At 46.6% G+C, this 15,083-nt stretch overlaps 1 protein-coding gene across 7 annotated transcripts in view; it reads right to left on the minus strand.

Annotated features, from left to right (window-relative positions):
• KDM4B (lysine demethylase 4B) overlaps positions 1-15,083 on the minus strand; it is a 92,391-nt gene that overhangs the window by 23,589 nt on the left and 53,719 nt on the right. For 5 of the 7 annotated variants that reach the window (XM_082072288.1, XM_082072283.1, XM_082072285.1 and 2 more), the window contains 7 exons: positions 11,626-11,795; positions 8,315-8,799; positions 7,466-7,586; positions 4,685-4,863; positions 3,408-3,630; positions 502-578; positions 269-324 (listed from right to left, as the gene is read on the minus strand). In XM_082072288.1, the coding sequence (XP_081928414.1) occupies positions 269-324; positions 502-578; positions 3,408-3,630; positions 4,685-4,863; positions 7,466-7,586; positions 8,315-8,799; positions 11,626-11,795 (1,311 nt within the window). The remainder of the gene's footprint in view (positions 1-268; positions 325-501; positions 579-3,407; positions 3,631-4,684; positions 4,864-7,465; positions 7,587-8,314; positions 8,800-11,625; positions 11,796-15,083) is intronic. The other 2 variants (XM_082072284.1, XM_082072287.1) reach the window with 1 other exon arrangement.

Raw genomic sequence — 15,083 nt, forward strand, 5'->3', positions numbered from 1 at the left:
CTTTCTTATCTTGCATGATACTAAACACTCTCTGAAAATACTTTTCTCTGAGAATAAACCAAATTTAACAGTGTTCGGAGCCGCATTACCCCTGCTACTGAAAAACCTGGGGCAGAGCATAAGAGAACACGGTTATTCCAATTCAGTGAGTAGCAGTTATGTTTCTAATGCCAAAAGCAGCCGCTACCCTGAGCGCCAAGACCAAATTCGCGACACTATAGCATTAAATGCAGTATGGAAGGACAGGATGTTTGAAACCATCGCTTACCGCCCGTCCGTGGTCATTTGCAGAGCTCCTCCCCTGAGATTGCACAGGCAACACTCCTGGGGGAACAAAACACCTTCAGAACCGGCCCAAAAAGCTCCGCGAGCCTGCCCGCCTTGCCCAAAAATTAATGGTTACACCACATCTGGAATGCAAAGACAAACTGGACCCTCCCCACCACCCACCTCTGTATCTAATTAATTCCCACAGTTAATCACTGATGCGCAGACACTTACCGCTGCCCACGCGTTGGCTGAGCACCGTGAGCAAGACCAGCTTTCATTCACCAAGTCTGGACGAATTCCGTAACAGCCTGAAAGGAAACAACTTAGCTTTAGTTTTCTTCTTCTTTTTGTGAGGCCAACAGCAGCGCTTGGTCCTCCAGGCAAGAACCGGACTCCGATTCTGTGGTTCTGTGATGCTGCTGCTGCGGGAATGCACCCACACATCACAACAGCAGAGAGCACGGAACAGGAGCGTCACCGAAGCAGTTGGCTTTGCTAAGTGGTATTATAACTGTAATTAAATCCATGCATTTCACATATTTAACACTATTTAAACTCATTTCTGGTTCTATGAAGTGCTGGAAATATATGATTTTACAGAGCTTGCAATATGCAAACATCAAACCCTCCTACATACTTGGCAGCATGTAGGTATTATACCCATTATAAAGACAAGGAAATAAGACCAAAAAAGCCCTTAAAATCCTGTAAAAGGCACTGAGGTTTGCCACTGAAGCCAATGGGGAAAAGACAGAGAAGGAGTTTTGAAAATGATGTACACAAGAATGAAACACATCACAAAGTGCCAGCCAGCATCCTAATAACACAAACTCATCCCATGGCCTCTACCTGTTCTAACAAAACCGAGCAGAACGTTTCAGGTGGGAATGACAGGCTCAAATTACTGAATTCAAAGAAGTTCTTCAGCAAGCACTGAGATTGCCACAATAACCTGATTTATAAAAATCATCCACTTAACCAGATAAACATGATGTCAAAAGAAAGTCAATAATATAGATCCACAGCTGTCTTGCACATCTGAAATCTCTTTTCATCATACGGCAAGCCAAGAAAGCAGATTCAACCCTGTCCTAGAAAACTGAGTCTAAAAACCTGATCTGGAAACTGAGCTGAAAATCCTGCTGGAGCGAAAAAGGGGGAAATGTTGAAATGTCAGCATTGATTTCTTAGTTCGGGACCACAGGTGGCTGGGCTATGGGGTCTGAGGGGAGAAACTCCCGCTTACTGAGCACTAGACTGTCCCGTAACAAAGGTCCTAGTGGATAAATAAAAGTATGCTCTTTATATGGGTTTTGTCAATGCCTTAAAAGCCCAGAAACCTTCCCAAAAGCTCCTTCTCCCTGCATCCCCGGTGCTGCCAGGACCCGGCACAGCAAGGACAAGAGACTGCAATTGGTTCCGCAGCGTGTGGCCACGTCAACCAAACGATGTGCCAGAAAAGCAAACGGATTCTCTGCAAAGTCAAAGGGACATCGTGGTCTAGAGGTACAAACAGTGACGGGAAACAAGACGCTGGAGACCACATCAGGCTGGATTTAACGTCTACCCTCAAGGGCAGAGCACAGCCAGACTAGAAAAGGGAATTTCTCTGCACTCTAGGACTGCAGATTAACATCACCTTGCCCACATTCCCCCGTCCTCAATTTGGCCACTGAAACCATTTTGATAGACTAGACATGGTCAGCAGGACAAGGGCAGTGATCCTTCCCCTGTGCTCTGCACTGGGGAGGCCACACCTGGAGTATTGTGTTCAGTTCTGGGCCCCTCAGCTCAGGAAAGAGATTGAAGTGCTGGAGCGGGTCCAGAGAAGAGCAACAAGACTGGGGAAGGGACTGGAACACAAGACCCATGGGGAGAGGCTGAGGGAGCTGGGCTTGTTTAGTCTGGAGAAGAGGAGGCTTAGAGCTGAGCTCAGCACTCTCTAGAACTACCTGAAGGGCAGTTCTAGCCAGGGGGGGATTGGGCTCTTCTCCCAGGCATCAGCAATAGGACAAGGGGCCATGGGCTTCAACTCTGCCAGGGGAAATTGAGGCTGGAGATGAGAAAGCAATTCTGTGCAGAGAGAGTGGTCAGGATTGGAATGGCTGCCCAGGGAGGTGCTGGACTCAGCGGCCCTGGAGGTTTTGAAACTGAGATTGGCCATGGCACTTAGTGCCATGATCTAGTCAATGGGCTGGAGTTGGACCAAGGCTTGGACTGGATGATCTCTGAGGGCTTTCCCAACCCAGTCCATTCTGGGATTCTGTGACTACTGAAGACATATGGATGTACAAGATGCAGCATCTCTGTTCTGCCTGCTGCAGAGAACACGAAATCCATCTTCATCCTCACACTCTGCATCACACGCTCTTATTAGCCAGAAGTGACCGTGATGACGGGCCCAGGACAGAAATAAGAGTTGCGTTTTAGTTCTCCCCGAGCGACAGCCCTGCTGAGCTGCACGGTGACCTGAGGACTGTACAACTGGAACAACACAAGTAATTCCAGTTGATGCAAGTCAAATAAGATTCCCCATCTGTCAAGATCAAAGAGCTGAACAGTAATTCGTCACATCTCCGAGCAGGAGCGCAAATGTTAACTAGATGTCATACCATCGACGGTGAAGGTACACTCTACCAGGATTAATCAGATCTTCTTTTAGACCTGACTATCAGGGAAACAAACAGACATATGTTCCTTTTTGTAATCAAGGGCCATTCCTACAAACAGTAACACAGATGCTAATAAAATGTATCTCGGAAACAAGCCCATAATCTGTGCCGCAGGCAAGAACAATACAGCCTTACCCAGCAGAGCAATATCTGAGCAAGTGAAAAGAGTGAGATCAGCTTTGTGATTTCTGCTTTATTACCAAAAAATGAAAGATAACAAAAGAATCTTTGCTGTGAGATGGAAGAATCAGCCAAGAAACAACCAGTAAAAAGAGTATTAGTGTGTGTTTTTAAGATCAGTGACTGCCAAGATGGACTCGAATATACACGCATACTAGGACCAGAGAGGGAAAAAGTGGGAGCGATAGGTACAGCAAGAACAACAATTTGAATATAGGCAACGTACAAAGAAACTTCCAAGTTTCTCAATACCCGAAAGGCTTTGGTGAAGAAGGAAACACTCACTAGCATGAACCTGCAGGCAGCATTTGGCACAGGATATCAAGGGGCTGGTTCCATCCTCCCCAAGGTAGGAATTGGAAGGAAGGGGCTCAGTGTTCTCTCCACTTGAGGTAAAGCACATCTCGGGGATCAGGGGCTTGGTCTTCTGTCCGCACTTGGAAAGGTGCACAAAAGAGCTGGGCTCCCCTCCCGAGGCCGGGACGGCTTCTTTATCCATCTGTAAGGACTTAAAGAGAAAATATCGTCAGATGGAATCGCCTCTTCCATGGTCACAGTTTCCACTTTGAACTCAGAGCGCTCCCCATGCAAACTAATAATGAACTTTAAATCCGCACCCCCAGCCCTCCCTTTTGCTCCTCTCTCCCTTCCTTAGGCCTGTGCTGGATCTGTCATTTAGTTTGAAAGCTCCAAGCAGCATTAGAATAATGAGAAGCTTTCCCTGCTTTTCTTCTGTAAAAAGCTAAATTCCTAAATTGCAGCTGGAGTCGCCAAGGAAAAGAACTATTAATAAAAGCAAGACCTGCCCTCCCGCTCTCCCATCCTCTTGGCATCCTTCCCTCTTTCCACCAGAATTCACCCTGAAGGACATTTCAAGGTTCCTGGTAGCAGAGTTAAAAGCAGTGGATTGAAACAGCCCAGCTGGACCCAGCTTTCCGCACAACCATTCCGCAGCAACATCCAGCAATCAGAACAGATATTATATTTTCTGGTCTGTATAATAAATCAAGAGATTTTATTGAAGAGGGAGATGGGTTCTGCTTTTCTCAGAAAAAGCTTCCAACACATTTCACGCATCCAAGGCCCGAATTCCTAGTGGACACACAGAGGCAGATTTGGCTCGATGAGCACGCAAGAACAAATCAATACACAACCGGGCCAATGACTAATTCATCTGATAAATTCTGCCGTTCTGCTCATCACGTATCCCAAAGCATATTGGTAGTTTCCAAGAAATGATGGATGTGCTTACTCAGTACATTTTTATTTTGTTGCTTGTTTGCATATATGCACAAGTCCGGCCTTCAAACAAGAGCGATCGTGTGCCCAATACGGCCCCGTTTCTCTGCGTGGAATAGTGTTTGCAGTGCAAAGCTCTTTAAAAAGTTAAATAAAATGAAAGCCGGGGAAGCCAGAGGAGCCAGGAAAGATAAAAAAGGCTCATCCAGCACCTCTGCTAAATCCAAACAGCCTTCTTGGTGTGCAAATGTGTGTGAGTCTTCATTCTGGGGTCTGCAGCAGAGCTGGCACTGCAGCCGCAGCGGCGCCATGGGAGGACGTACCTGGTTGTAGGGGTAGAACAGGGTGCAGACGGCGCAGTACGGCTCGCTCAGCGCCGCGGCCGCGTTGAATTTCCTTTCGGCTGGGAAATTATGCGCTTTGTTCTTCCACTGGAGGGAAAGCAACGATTTCAGAGCCTCTGGGTCACTCATGTCTTCCTCCCCAGAAAATGGAAATGTTTCTAGGAAGAGAAAAAATCCCCAATGGACAGTCAGTAGAGGCCAAACAGGCTGCAGAGAGTAGAGGCAAAATGCGGCAAGGTTGGGTTAAACAGCTAAATTTTCTACAACACAAGTTCAATAAATAAGAACATTCAACTTGTTTTTGATATGTGTGTGCCTCAAAGACTTTAATGGAAATAATGTCCACTTTATGGGTGCGATAGAGGAGACAGAGACACCGATGACCTGATGGAACTGGCCACCAGGAAGAAGGAAGAGAATCCAGATTTATCGCCTGCAAAACTCTCTCCACTTTCTAGCTGTGGAAACCTAAACCAGCTTTTCAATGAAGCCAAGTTCCCAATGCATGACGCAAGCGCAAGGAAACCTCCTCCTCCTCCTCCTTTCCGCAGCCGGGAGCGGCTCCAGACGCGCACACAGTCCGCGCTGGTTCGGCACAGCCAGCTCCCGGTTCCCCGTCAGCAGCCAGGCTGGTTTTTCCACCCACCAAAGCGCATCCTGTGCTTGTTTCTTGGCCATGAGACATCCCAGCTCCAAGTTTTCATTTTCTCTTTCCACGGCACCTTCTCTCAAGCGCTCAGCGCTAAGCCTTCAATCTGCATTCCCCACCACCTCCTCTCCTGCCAGAGCTCTGATAGGTACTGCCGGCACTAATTAGTTTGCTAATTCTTTGTTTGTACAAAACCTGTAAAAGGCTCTTGGCATTTTATGATTAAACCACCACGGAATCCATTGGTGTTAGTTGAGGGTCCAAGTTTCTTACCATTCCTCATTAAGGACTTTTGAGTCACTATAAGAGTTAAAGGAGGAAATTTTCCATGCAAGACTAAGCATAAACCACTCGTTGTGTTGCCAATCTGCAAAGTTTCCGAAAGAACAGGCAGGGAAACTCAAAACATCTTCTAGAACATTATCCCCAGAGCTCAGCACATCAGACCAAACCGTTCAGTGCTTCACTGTTAATGACTGTAAATACGCAGCTGATGTTCTGCTCTCAACAAGCCTGAGCCTCCTCCCATTCCCACCTCCCTTTGAGGATTTTCAGACAGTTGCCAGAAAGGATAAAAGAAACTTGTAGTAAAATACTAATGGCTAAGTTTACATCTCAGATTAGAAAAGCTCCCTCCAACTAATCTGATATGTTTTGCCAGGCAAAGTGGGAAATTTTGTTGTCTTTCATTAATCATTTTGAGATGATGAATACTGTCTCTGTTCCTTCCCCAAAAGTGGCTTTTCTTCCAATACTTTTAGTTGAATATTGGTATCCAAAGGCTACCAACAATTGCTAATAGCGCAGCTTTTCCCACCGCGTTCTGCTGGAGAGGGAGACAGGACAGGGACGTGCTCTGCGGTTTGAACTCCAGCTACACGTGCCCACAGCTCACGTCAGACACAGCCAAAATCTACACCCATCAGTGACCCGGGACATGCAGATCGATACTTCCAAGATGTCTTTACTCTCAAAGCACGTGAGGAGACAGCAAGGATTTCTGATACCGGTGAAATCAATGAAACCACCGTCAGAATCCAGAGCAACAGGCTGAGAGAAAAAAAGAAATGATTGTTGTATGTTATCACCTTCGGTAACCCCAGGATGGATCCTTGAGACGCAGCATCCAGGACAGCTCCTACATTTCAAGCAAGTTATACCCAAGTGGAAAAGGCTAACGATTTGTCTCAACTGAATTGGAGTTGTGCATATGCTTTCTGTTAATTTACACGCTCACTGCTCCTCACAGCAGCCTCTAGATTGTCCTTCTCCACCCGCCCTGAAAAAGTGAGGAGTGCGGAGCTGCTTCCATTCCCCAGTTGGAGGAGAACCTGTTGGGTGAGATCTTGCCCAACAGTGCTGGAAATCAGTCCCCAGGAAACACCAGCGGAAGCTGCTCCTGAGGCGGCAAAGGCCCCGCGCGCCACCCAAACAGTCAAACCAGCAAAAAGAACCTGTCTGATGAGGATCCTTCAGCACAACGGTTGTTGCGAGGTCTCGCACCAAACCAGATAAATAATCTCAACTGCATCTTGATGCTTCGCTCCACGATGCAAGACATCAAATGCATCAGCCTTGGTAAGAAAACAAGCTGTGCATGTACAGAATATCCCCTTCTACACAAGGCTCCTCTAAAATCAGGGGATATGTTCTCTGAAGGGGAGCGAACAGGAAAGATGTCCTTTGGAACGTGAGGTTGTAAGTACCTTGAAAGCAGGACGGCCAACTACACCCCCAGGTACACGCCCCACCATGCAAACGCTGCTTATTGGGGACTTTTTTAAGTACTTTATAATGTGGGTAAGACCCAGAAGTGGTAAATTACACCACACAACACGAGTGAGAGGTGACTGAGGTGAACACCTCTCACTTTAATGCAATACCTAAGAAGGAGCTTTAATTTTGAGATGTTATTTTCTGTCGACTATTTTTTTCTCCCCTTTGCCCAAAACGCTGCCTCATTCTGCAGCCAGCAAAATATTTTTCTTGATGGAAAAAGAGGGTGGGAGGTGAAAAGGGACACCTCCCACGGATGAGTTTGGTTATCAAAATGGGAACATGCTGCATTTTCTACCATTTAAGTGTAACACAAAAGGTTTGCGGCCACTCACCCTCATCACTGGAGGTCTCCTGTTTGACCACCGACAGCGGGGAGCGGGCTGGGGGTTTGCCCAGTGGGTGACGACGACTCTTCTTTATCTTCATCTTCATCTTTGCAAAAGCAGCAGCAGTCTGTAACAAACCAGAACGAGCTCCATGGGAACCCCACAATACACAGGGAAGCAAAAGGGAGTACAGGGCAAGAGGCAGAATCCTTGTCATGCAGACTTGTTGAATCACACAGCAAATTTCATTGCCTTTTGGCTGCAATTAAGCCTCCCAAGCCAATTACTGCAGCAGATAAAGCCAATGTTATCTCTTAAGATGTCAGGTTAAAATCTTAAGATGCAGCATTTTGTTAAAATCAGACTATCTTCAAGCCTGCCAACTCCATTAGCTCGTGAAAAGTCTGGTCAATCACAAACAGCGAGGAACTCTGGCGCAAAAAGTACGTACGGAGCATACCGGACCAGAAATGGTCATCAGGACATCACAGCACATTTTATGATAAGTGTATCATTTATCTTGTACTGTACCCACTGCCCTGCGTACCATCCAATATTGTAAATACCACATGCATCCTAATCACAGCGGCTCACAGTTCTCCTCGGCAATCTTTTGACAACAATGCCAAGTCTGATGAATCAGCCACAGCATCAGCGCAATGATGGACTGAACCACGGACCGAACTGTGAGAAAATGAGCAATCTTTTCCTGCAAGAGCAGCCTATGGCTCCCCAGCACAGCGCTGGTCCCTGGAGGCCCTGGCACAATTCAGGACTCCTCTCATTCCAGGTTTGGTCCTCAAGTCGTTGCTTAAAACCACCAAATCTTATCGTCACCTCCTTGCTCACTCATACCTGTGAATCACTGACCTCTGTAGCGACCTCTGTATTTTCTGCTTCTGCGTTCTCCTCGTCCTTCACCGGGATTTCCATGGGGACCGCCTGCTCCTGCCAGCCGGGACTCTTCTGCGTGGCGAACTGCTCGAAGGCCTGCTGGCAGGACATGCGCTCCTTGTCGAACGCCACCTTTTTGGTCCGCGGAACCACGTAAAGCATGGGAATGATGGGCCGAGATTTAAAGTCGTCTTCTTCAACTGACGCCTCTGAGGGCTGGACGACATTCAGGGGCGCTGGAGGGAGGTTCTTTTGCGCTGCGGAGGACGTTGGGGGTGCTGGGGGCACCGGTGGCCGTGCCACTGGCACCTCGTCCTCTGCCAGCTGCTGTGGGGCCGGAGGGGGAGGCTGCGGTGCTGGCAGATGTTGCTGGTGTTGATGGAAAAGGTGCTTCCTCTTCCTCTCGCTTTTTACTTTTGGGGGACGGGCCTTTGCTTTGCAGTCACCTGTTTCAAGAAATAAGCAATGTTTAGCTTCATAGGTCAAGATTCACAGAATCCCAGGATGTCAGGGGTTGGAAGGGACCTGGAAAGCTCATCCAGTGCAATCCCCCCATGGAGCAGGAACACCCAGATGAGGTGACACAGGAAGGTGTCCAGGCGGGTTGGAATGTCTGCACAGAAGGAGACTCCACAACCCCCCTGGGCAGCCTGGGCCAGGCTCTGCCACCCTCACCCCCAACAAGTTTCTTCTCAAATTTAAGCGGAACCTCCTGTGTTCCAGTTTGCACCCATTGCCCCTTGTCCTGTCACTGGTTGTCACCCAGAAGAGCCTGGCTCCGTCCTCCTGACACTCCCCCTTTCCATATTGATCCCCAGGAATGAGTCCCCCCTCAGTGTCCTCTTGTCCAGCTCCAGAGCCCCAGCTCCCTCAGCCTTTCCTCACACGGGAGATGCTCCACTCCCTCCAGCATCTTGGTGGCTGCGCTGGACTCTCTCCAGCAGTTCCCTGTCCTGCTGGAACTGAGGGGCCACCACTGGACACAATATTCCTAACATATGAGGGAGAAATTGTTGGCCCTGAGGGTGGTGAGAGATGTGTCTACTCCTTCCATATCGAAGGAGGAAGGGGGAGAGAGGGGGGTTTGCATTCTGCCACACCTGGTGTGATGACTTTATTTACACTAATTTATAAAAATGGGAACCAGTCCAGCCCAAATAGTTATTGTTGTACTTGTGTAGGCAGTCCCTCCGATAAACGGGTTTGTTCTCTCGCAGAGAAAGGAATATTGAATTTCCTTAGAGAAACAAACATATTGAATGAAAGGCAAATTGGATTCTTCCCCAGTTGCACAAAAGCAGATCATATTTACTCTCTATACACTCAGCGAATTCTCTACCCAACAACAAAACAAATGCCATTCACCAGCTTTATTGACTTCTAAACGGGTAATTTGACAGCAGCTGGCATGTAGAACTTCGCTTAAAAGTTTTTTGCATTAAGAGGAACAAACTAGTTTGCAAGCGAATCTATAAAATGGGAAGCCAGGAAGAAGTGAGGCAGAACTCCAAGGCCTCCCTGGCTCTCACAGATCCTGCGGAAAGGACCGGAATCTTCATGCACAAATTGCCGTGGATGCCGCTGAACGAGAGCGGCACAAGCAACTGAGCCACCACACGTGGAAAACTGTGCCGTGAAAATGGCTTTTTTAAAGGTTTCAAAAGCTTGTTTGTCTGGAGATAATTTAAAACACATTATGGAGTTAAGCAAAATCGCAGGTATAAGATTTCTTTGAGGGGGTGTTGGTGTGAAATCAAACTACGGACACAGGACCACACACTGGAGCTAAATTGCCTTGAGCATCCAGGGCGATCCACACAGATGATATTTTCTGTTTCAAGATGAACTATAAGACACTTGTGGGAGGTAATCCAGGCAGCAGGATGGCGAAAACTAGAGAATTCAGTGGTATTTAATTGCTATATTGCATTAAGAAGCTCGAATATTTGCTAAGAGCCACACTGAGCACTACACCGCTCGAAAACGGCAAAGGAAATAGTCTGGTTCTAGTGATGATTCTGCGATGGTGCTGAAAATAAGTCTCTCCCTCCTGTGCTAATGGTTAAAGAGCTCTTAACATGTAGTCCGAGCGTATGATTCAGAATCTATTTGGCTAGAACAGAGTCTCCTGTTCCTCCGCCACTCTAAGGATCTCGGATCTGTCCATGTCACTTATCTCTTGTCTCCAAAGCGATATGAGCAGTTTCGGGCCATTTATTCAAGCATCAACTGTTAAAATGGTACAAGAGCTTGGAGCACAATTTAACACACTGCTGACACTTCCAGGCTTCGGGCAATAGGAATTAACTGTCTGCGCTCTGCTACTCCTGCTCTGTACAATAATCATTCCCAACTCCTTATTTCCCATGAAAAGAGAACATACACTGGCTAGCTAAGAGACTCGGGAAATGAGCAAAGACCTCAGTTATTTTCCCAGAGCTTCCATAGATTTTCTTTAAAATCATCATCGGTTTTCTCCAAACGCTAAACAAGTAACCGATATTACAATATATGAAAATGGATTCACTGGTGTTTATGAAATGCTCAAGTGTCTCAATGAGAAAGCGCATCATAGAGACATCAACTGCTTAACCATTGCATGCTGCTTAATCCCCGCAAGAATTGCAACCAATTCATACAGAGCCAAGACAATAAAGTACAGTATTGCCAAAAAAGCCTCCAGTAAATGGCTGAGGTCAGGCCTTCGGACTAACCAGATGCAGAAGAAATCAAAGGATGGGAATTGGCATGGACTGGTATTAACTCCAGCCAGGCAAAGAAAGCTGAAGAGATTCCTTCCTATAGCTCGACTTAAAAACCAAACCTGCAACTCGTGCAGCAGCTGCGGATCCCACACAACCTAAGGCTGAATTTATTCACAGTCGCTGCAAGAAAGGGGAGGAAGGGAAAGAGGAAAGATTAATTGCACAGGGGAGTGCACAAATCATTCCTTTTCAGAGTAGGCCACAAAATATATTTATTTGTTTCTCTATGAGATATTTTAAAATATTCCTCCCCTAATATATATTTTTACAAACCTGTAATAGTTTTGGCAGAACTTTCAAGCCCTGCCAAGAAAGCTATTTGGACTGAATCCTTAAAGAGAGGGAAAAATCAATTGCTGCTGTAAATGATGGTGTATTTCAGCGAGCACAGATTTAATATTGGGAAAGACTCCACTGATATTTCACTAGAAATAAACAAGAGCGGCCAAGTTATTTCCCCATGTGTTTTAGAGAGATAGCCCGGCCAGCTCTCGATGGGTTCCTCACCTTCTCCCTCAGTCCCTCTGCTTCTCTCCTCTTCCTCCAGCTCCGGGCCCCTTTTCAGTTCGTCTTTTACTTTCACATCTTCCAAGGCAGTTTCAATGGCCATGACGTCCCCAAGGGACTTCTGATCCTCCGTCTTATGTCTTCTGGGTTGACTTCTTTTGCGGTGAGACCTAGAAGTACAGAAGTGTGATTTGCCATGAAAGAACAGCCTTCAATGTATGAAACCATCACCGACTTAAAAAGCTGAATACAAAACAAAGGATCTTTTTGGAAAGAAAACACAAGGTAGGTAACAATAGCTACATGGCAGAGCAGATATCTGAAAGGCAACAGATGAACCCCGCATCACACAACATTGCAGATCCGTTCACAGCAGTCATTAATTGTCTGGATTTCTTGAAAAGCTTTTTCCCACCATCACTAATGTAAGCTCATGAGCTGCAGTTGAAATTATTTTAATTGTATTTTAAATCTGTTCTGCTTGCATTTCAAAATATAGATGAAAACATGCTATAAATCTTCCTTTCCTCCTCTACCTCCGTTCCATCATTAATGGGCTGATTCCAGTGGGATGAAGTTCAACAAGGCCAAGTGCCGGGTCCTGCCCTTTGGCCACAACAACCCCCTGCAGCGCTCCAGGCTGGGCACAGAGTGGCTGCAGAGCAGTCAGGCAGAAAGGGACCTGGGGGACTAATGGACAGGAAGCTCAACATGAGCCACCAGTGTGCCCAGGTGGCCAAGAAGGCCAATGGTGTCCTGTCCTGTATCCAAACCAGCGTGGTCAGCAGGACAAGGGCAGTGACCCTTCCCCTGTGCTCTGCATTGGGGAGGCCACACCTGGAGTATTGTGGTCAGTTCTGGGCCCCTCAGCTCAGGAAAGAGATTGAAGTGCTGGAGCGGGTCCAGAGAAGAGCAACAAGACTGGGGAAGGGACTTGAACACAAGCCCTATGGGGAGAGGCTCAGGGAGCTGGGCTTGTTTAGTCTGGAGAAGAGGAGGCTTAGAGCTGAGCTCAGCACTCTCTAGAACTACCTGAAGGGCAGTTCTAGCCAGGTGGGGATTGGGCTCTTCTCCCAGGCATCAGCAACAGGACAAGGGGCCATGGGCTTCAACTCTGCCAGGGGAAATTGAGGCTGGAGATGAGAAAGCAATTCTGTGCAGAGAGAGTGGTCAGGATTGGAATGGCTGCCCAGGGAGGTGCTGGACTCACCGGCCCTGGAGGTTTTGAAACTGAGATTGGCCATGGCACTTAGTGCCATGATCTAGTCAATGGACTGGAGTTGGACCAAGGCTTGGACTGGATGATCTCTGAGGGCTTTTCCAACCCAGTCCATTCTGGGATTCTGTGTGTGATTTCTTTTCATTGTGTACGTGCTTCCCTTTGGCAAACTGCTGGAAGTCTGCAAAGCATCATCTTCCAGCTCTGAACCATTAGCCAGCGCTGCCGGTTTCTAAAAACACAGTATAATTAATGCTTATAGCATAATCAATAGGCAGTCTATGATTTCTCAGTGGTATAATTCACAGGGTCCAAGGCCTATGAAGAAGTCTCACTAAAAAAAGTGCATATTAATACAATCAGATTAATACTAACAAGCCAACAGCAATGCTGTTCTTTCTAAAGAGTCAATGAGAGATTACAGGAGCCACAATGTAAAGACAAATGCAAATTCCAAAGTCAGGACAATGTATTGTGGTTAGGAACCGTATTAGGGGCCACGCAGCCACTCGCTCACCCCCAGTGGGAGTGGGAGGGCAAACGGGAAGAACAAGAGCCAGAAAAATCAAGATAAAGATATTTTAATAGGTGAAAAAAACAATAAAAAGAGAAAGAAATAAGCCAAGGAAATCCAGTCACCATCTCCCACAGGCAAACCAAACCCCCTTCTTCTTTCTCTACCCCAGTTTTTATTGATCAGCGTGATGGTTTTGGGTCACTGGGTTTAAGCTGGGTTTAAGCTGGGTTTAAGCTGGGTTTAAGCTGGGTTTAAGTCTAACAAGCTCTCAAAAGGGCCTGATTCAGAGACCTACAAGTTTTACACCCTTTTTAGCACATAGAGGTACTTTAGAAAGCAGCATCTTCCATATGGCCTCCCTGTTCCAGGCCCCCATGTCCACCAGCCCGGAACAAACCGCAATCGTGTCGCATCCATCACCCAAAACTCCAGAAAAGCTGAAATTCAGCTTCCTGTCCTCAGAGCCCAGAAACTCAGCTGCTAATTACATTTGGAGGAGAGGGAAATTAAGAGCCCTTCATCAGGTAACCAACAAAGGAAGAAGAAAAATTTCAACCCAAGATGAATGACTAATAGAAAGTTGATCCATACACACAGGAACTTCTAATTGCTAGACGCTAACCATATGGTAGCCGTCCACGTATAGGTGGTAACTTCACACCTGCAAGACGCTCGTTAGCAGGAACACAAGGCTGAGCCCAGAAAGATCAACTTTTCACCCATATTCTGAGTACAAATCACCTTCTCTGGGGGTAAAAGTGATGTGGGAGGAGGAGATAAACCTGCCAGACCTTCTCACAACCTGCATCGGAGTAGAACTGTTACAAGCTGGTTTTAGTAAAGTGTGTGTTTTATTCTCGTGGGGCAGAAATACTGGCTGAAAATTAAATCACAACGCTTTATACTCACAGTAGATAAAAAGGATTTTTCTTTGCGGTGCTTTTCTCCCTCTGAAGTTGTGGGAAGATGAAGAGAGGCAGAAAGCACATCGTTTAAAGAACCTGCGCTTCCGGAACTAAAGCTGAAGGCCGCACATTTCCAGAGAGAAGACGGTTTGTGTCTGATGGAATTCACAGATCAGAAATGGGCTCTTTGTGGACCAGCCTAAAACAGCCTCTTGCTGAAGCCACAAAGTAAACAACGCCGAGTTTTTCAAGGTAACTAAGTATGACCTTAGAGAAGAAATAACATATCTCTCTGCAGAGTTTAAAAGCTCCATTTCCCAAGAGAGCTGGCAAAAAAGCAGCATTTGGACTCTTTGAAGAACAGACCACAAAGTGACTTAAATTAAGTAGATACAACTGTGAAAAGGTTCGGGCAGAGGTGAATCCCATTCTCCCAGTAAAGTCCATCCTGCTGAGAAAAGTCCGTCTCCAAGTAAAATTACGTCTTTCCAAGCCACAAGCAGAGAAACTTGCTAAGAGCTTCAAAACTGCTTCAGGATAATACTGAAATAATCTAGGAAACAATGAATAGATAAGAAAAAAGAAAATACCTGGATCTTCTGCAATAGCTCAGGTCAAGAGAGAAGCTTCTCCGCTAAGCAATAGGCTCAGAGAGGGAAAATAATCCTTCGTGTTCATATAGTACCTTACACTGTGCAAACATTATATGTATCTGAGTAACCCTTAACAGTCATAGGCAGTAAAGAGATCCCCGATTTCCAGATGGGGAAGGAAAAGATCCAGGGGTTCACTGGGGTTTGTAAATCTCAGCTTCTGA

This window comes from Streptopelia decaocto (assembly GCF_964273445.1).
Source record: "Streptopelia decaocto genome assembly, chromosome: 24".
Lineage (NCBI taxonomy): Eukaryota > Metazoa > Chordata > Aves > Columbiformes > Columbidae > Streptopelia > Streptopelia decaocto.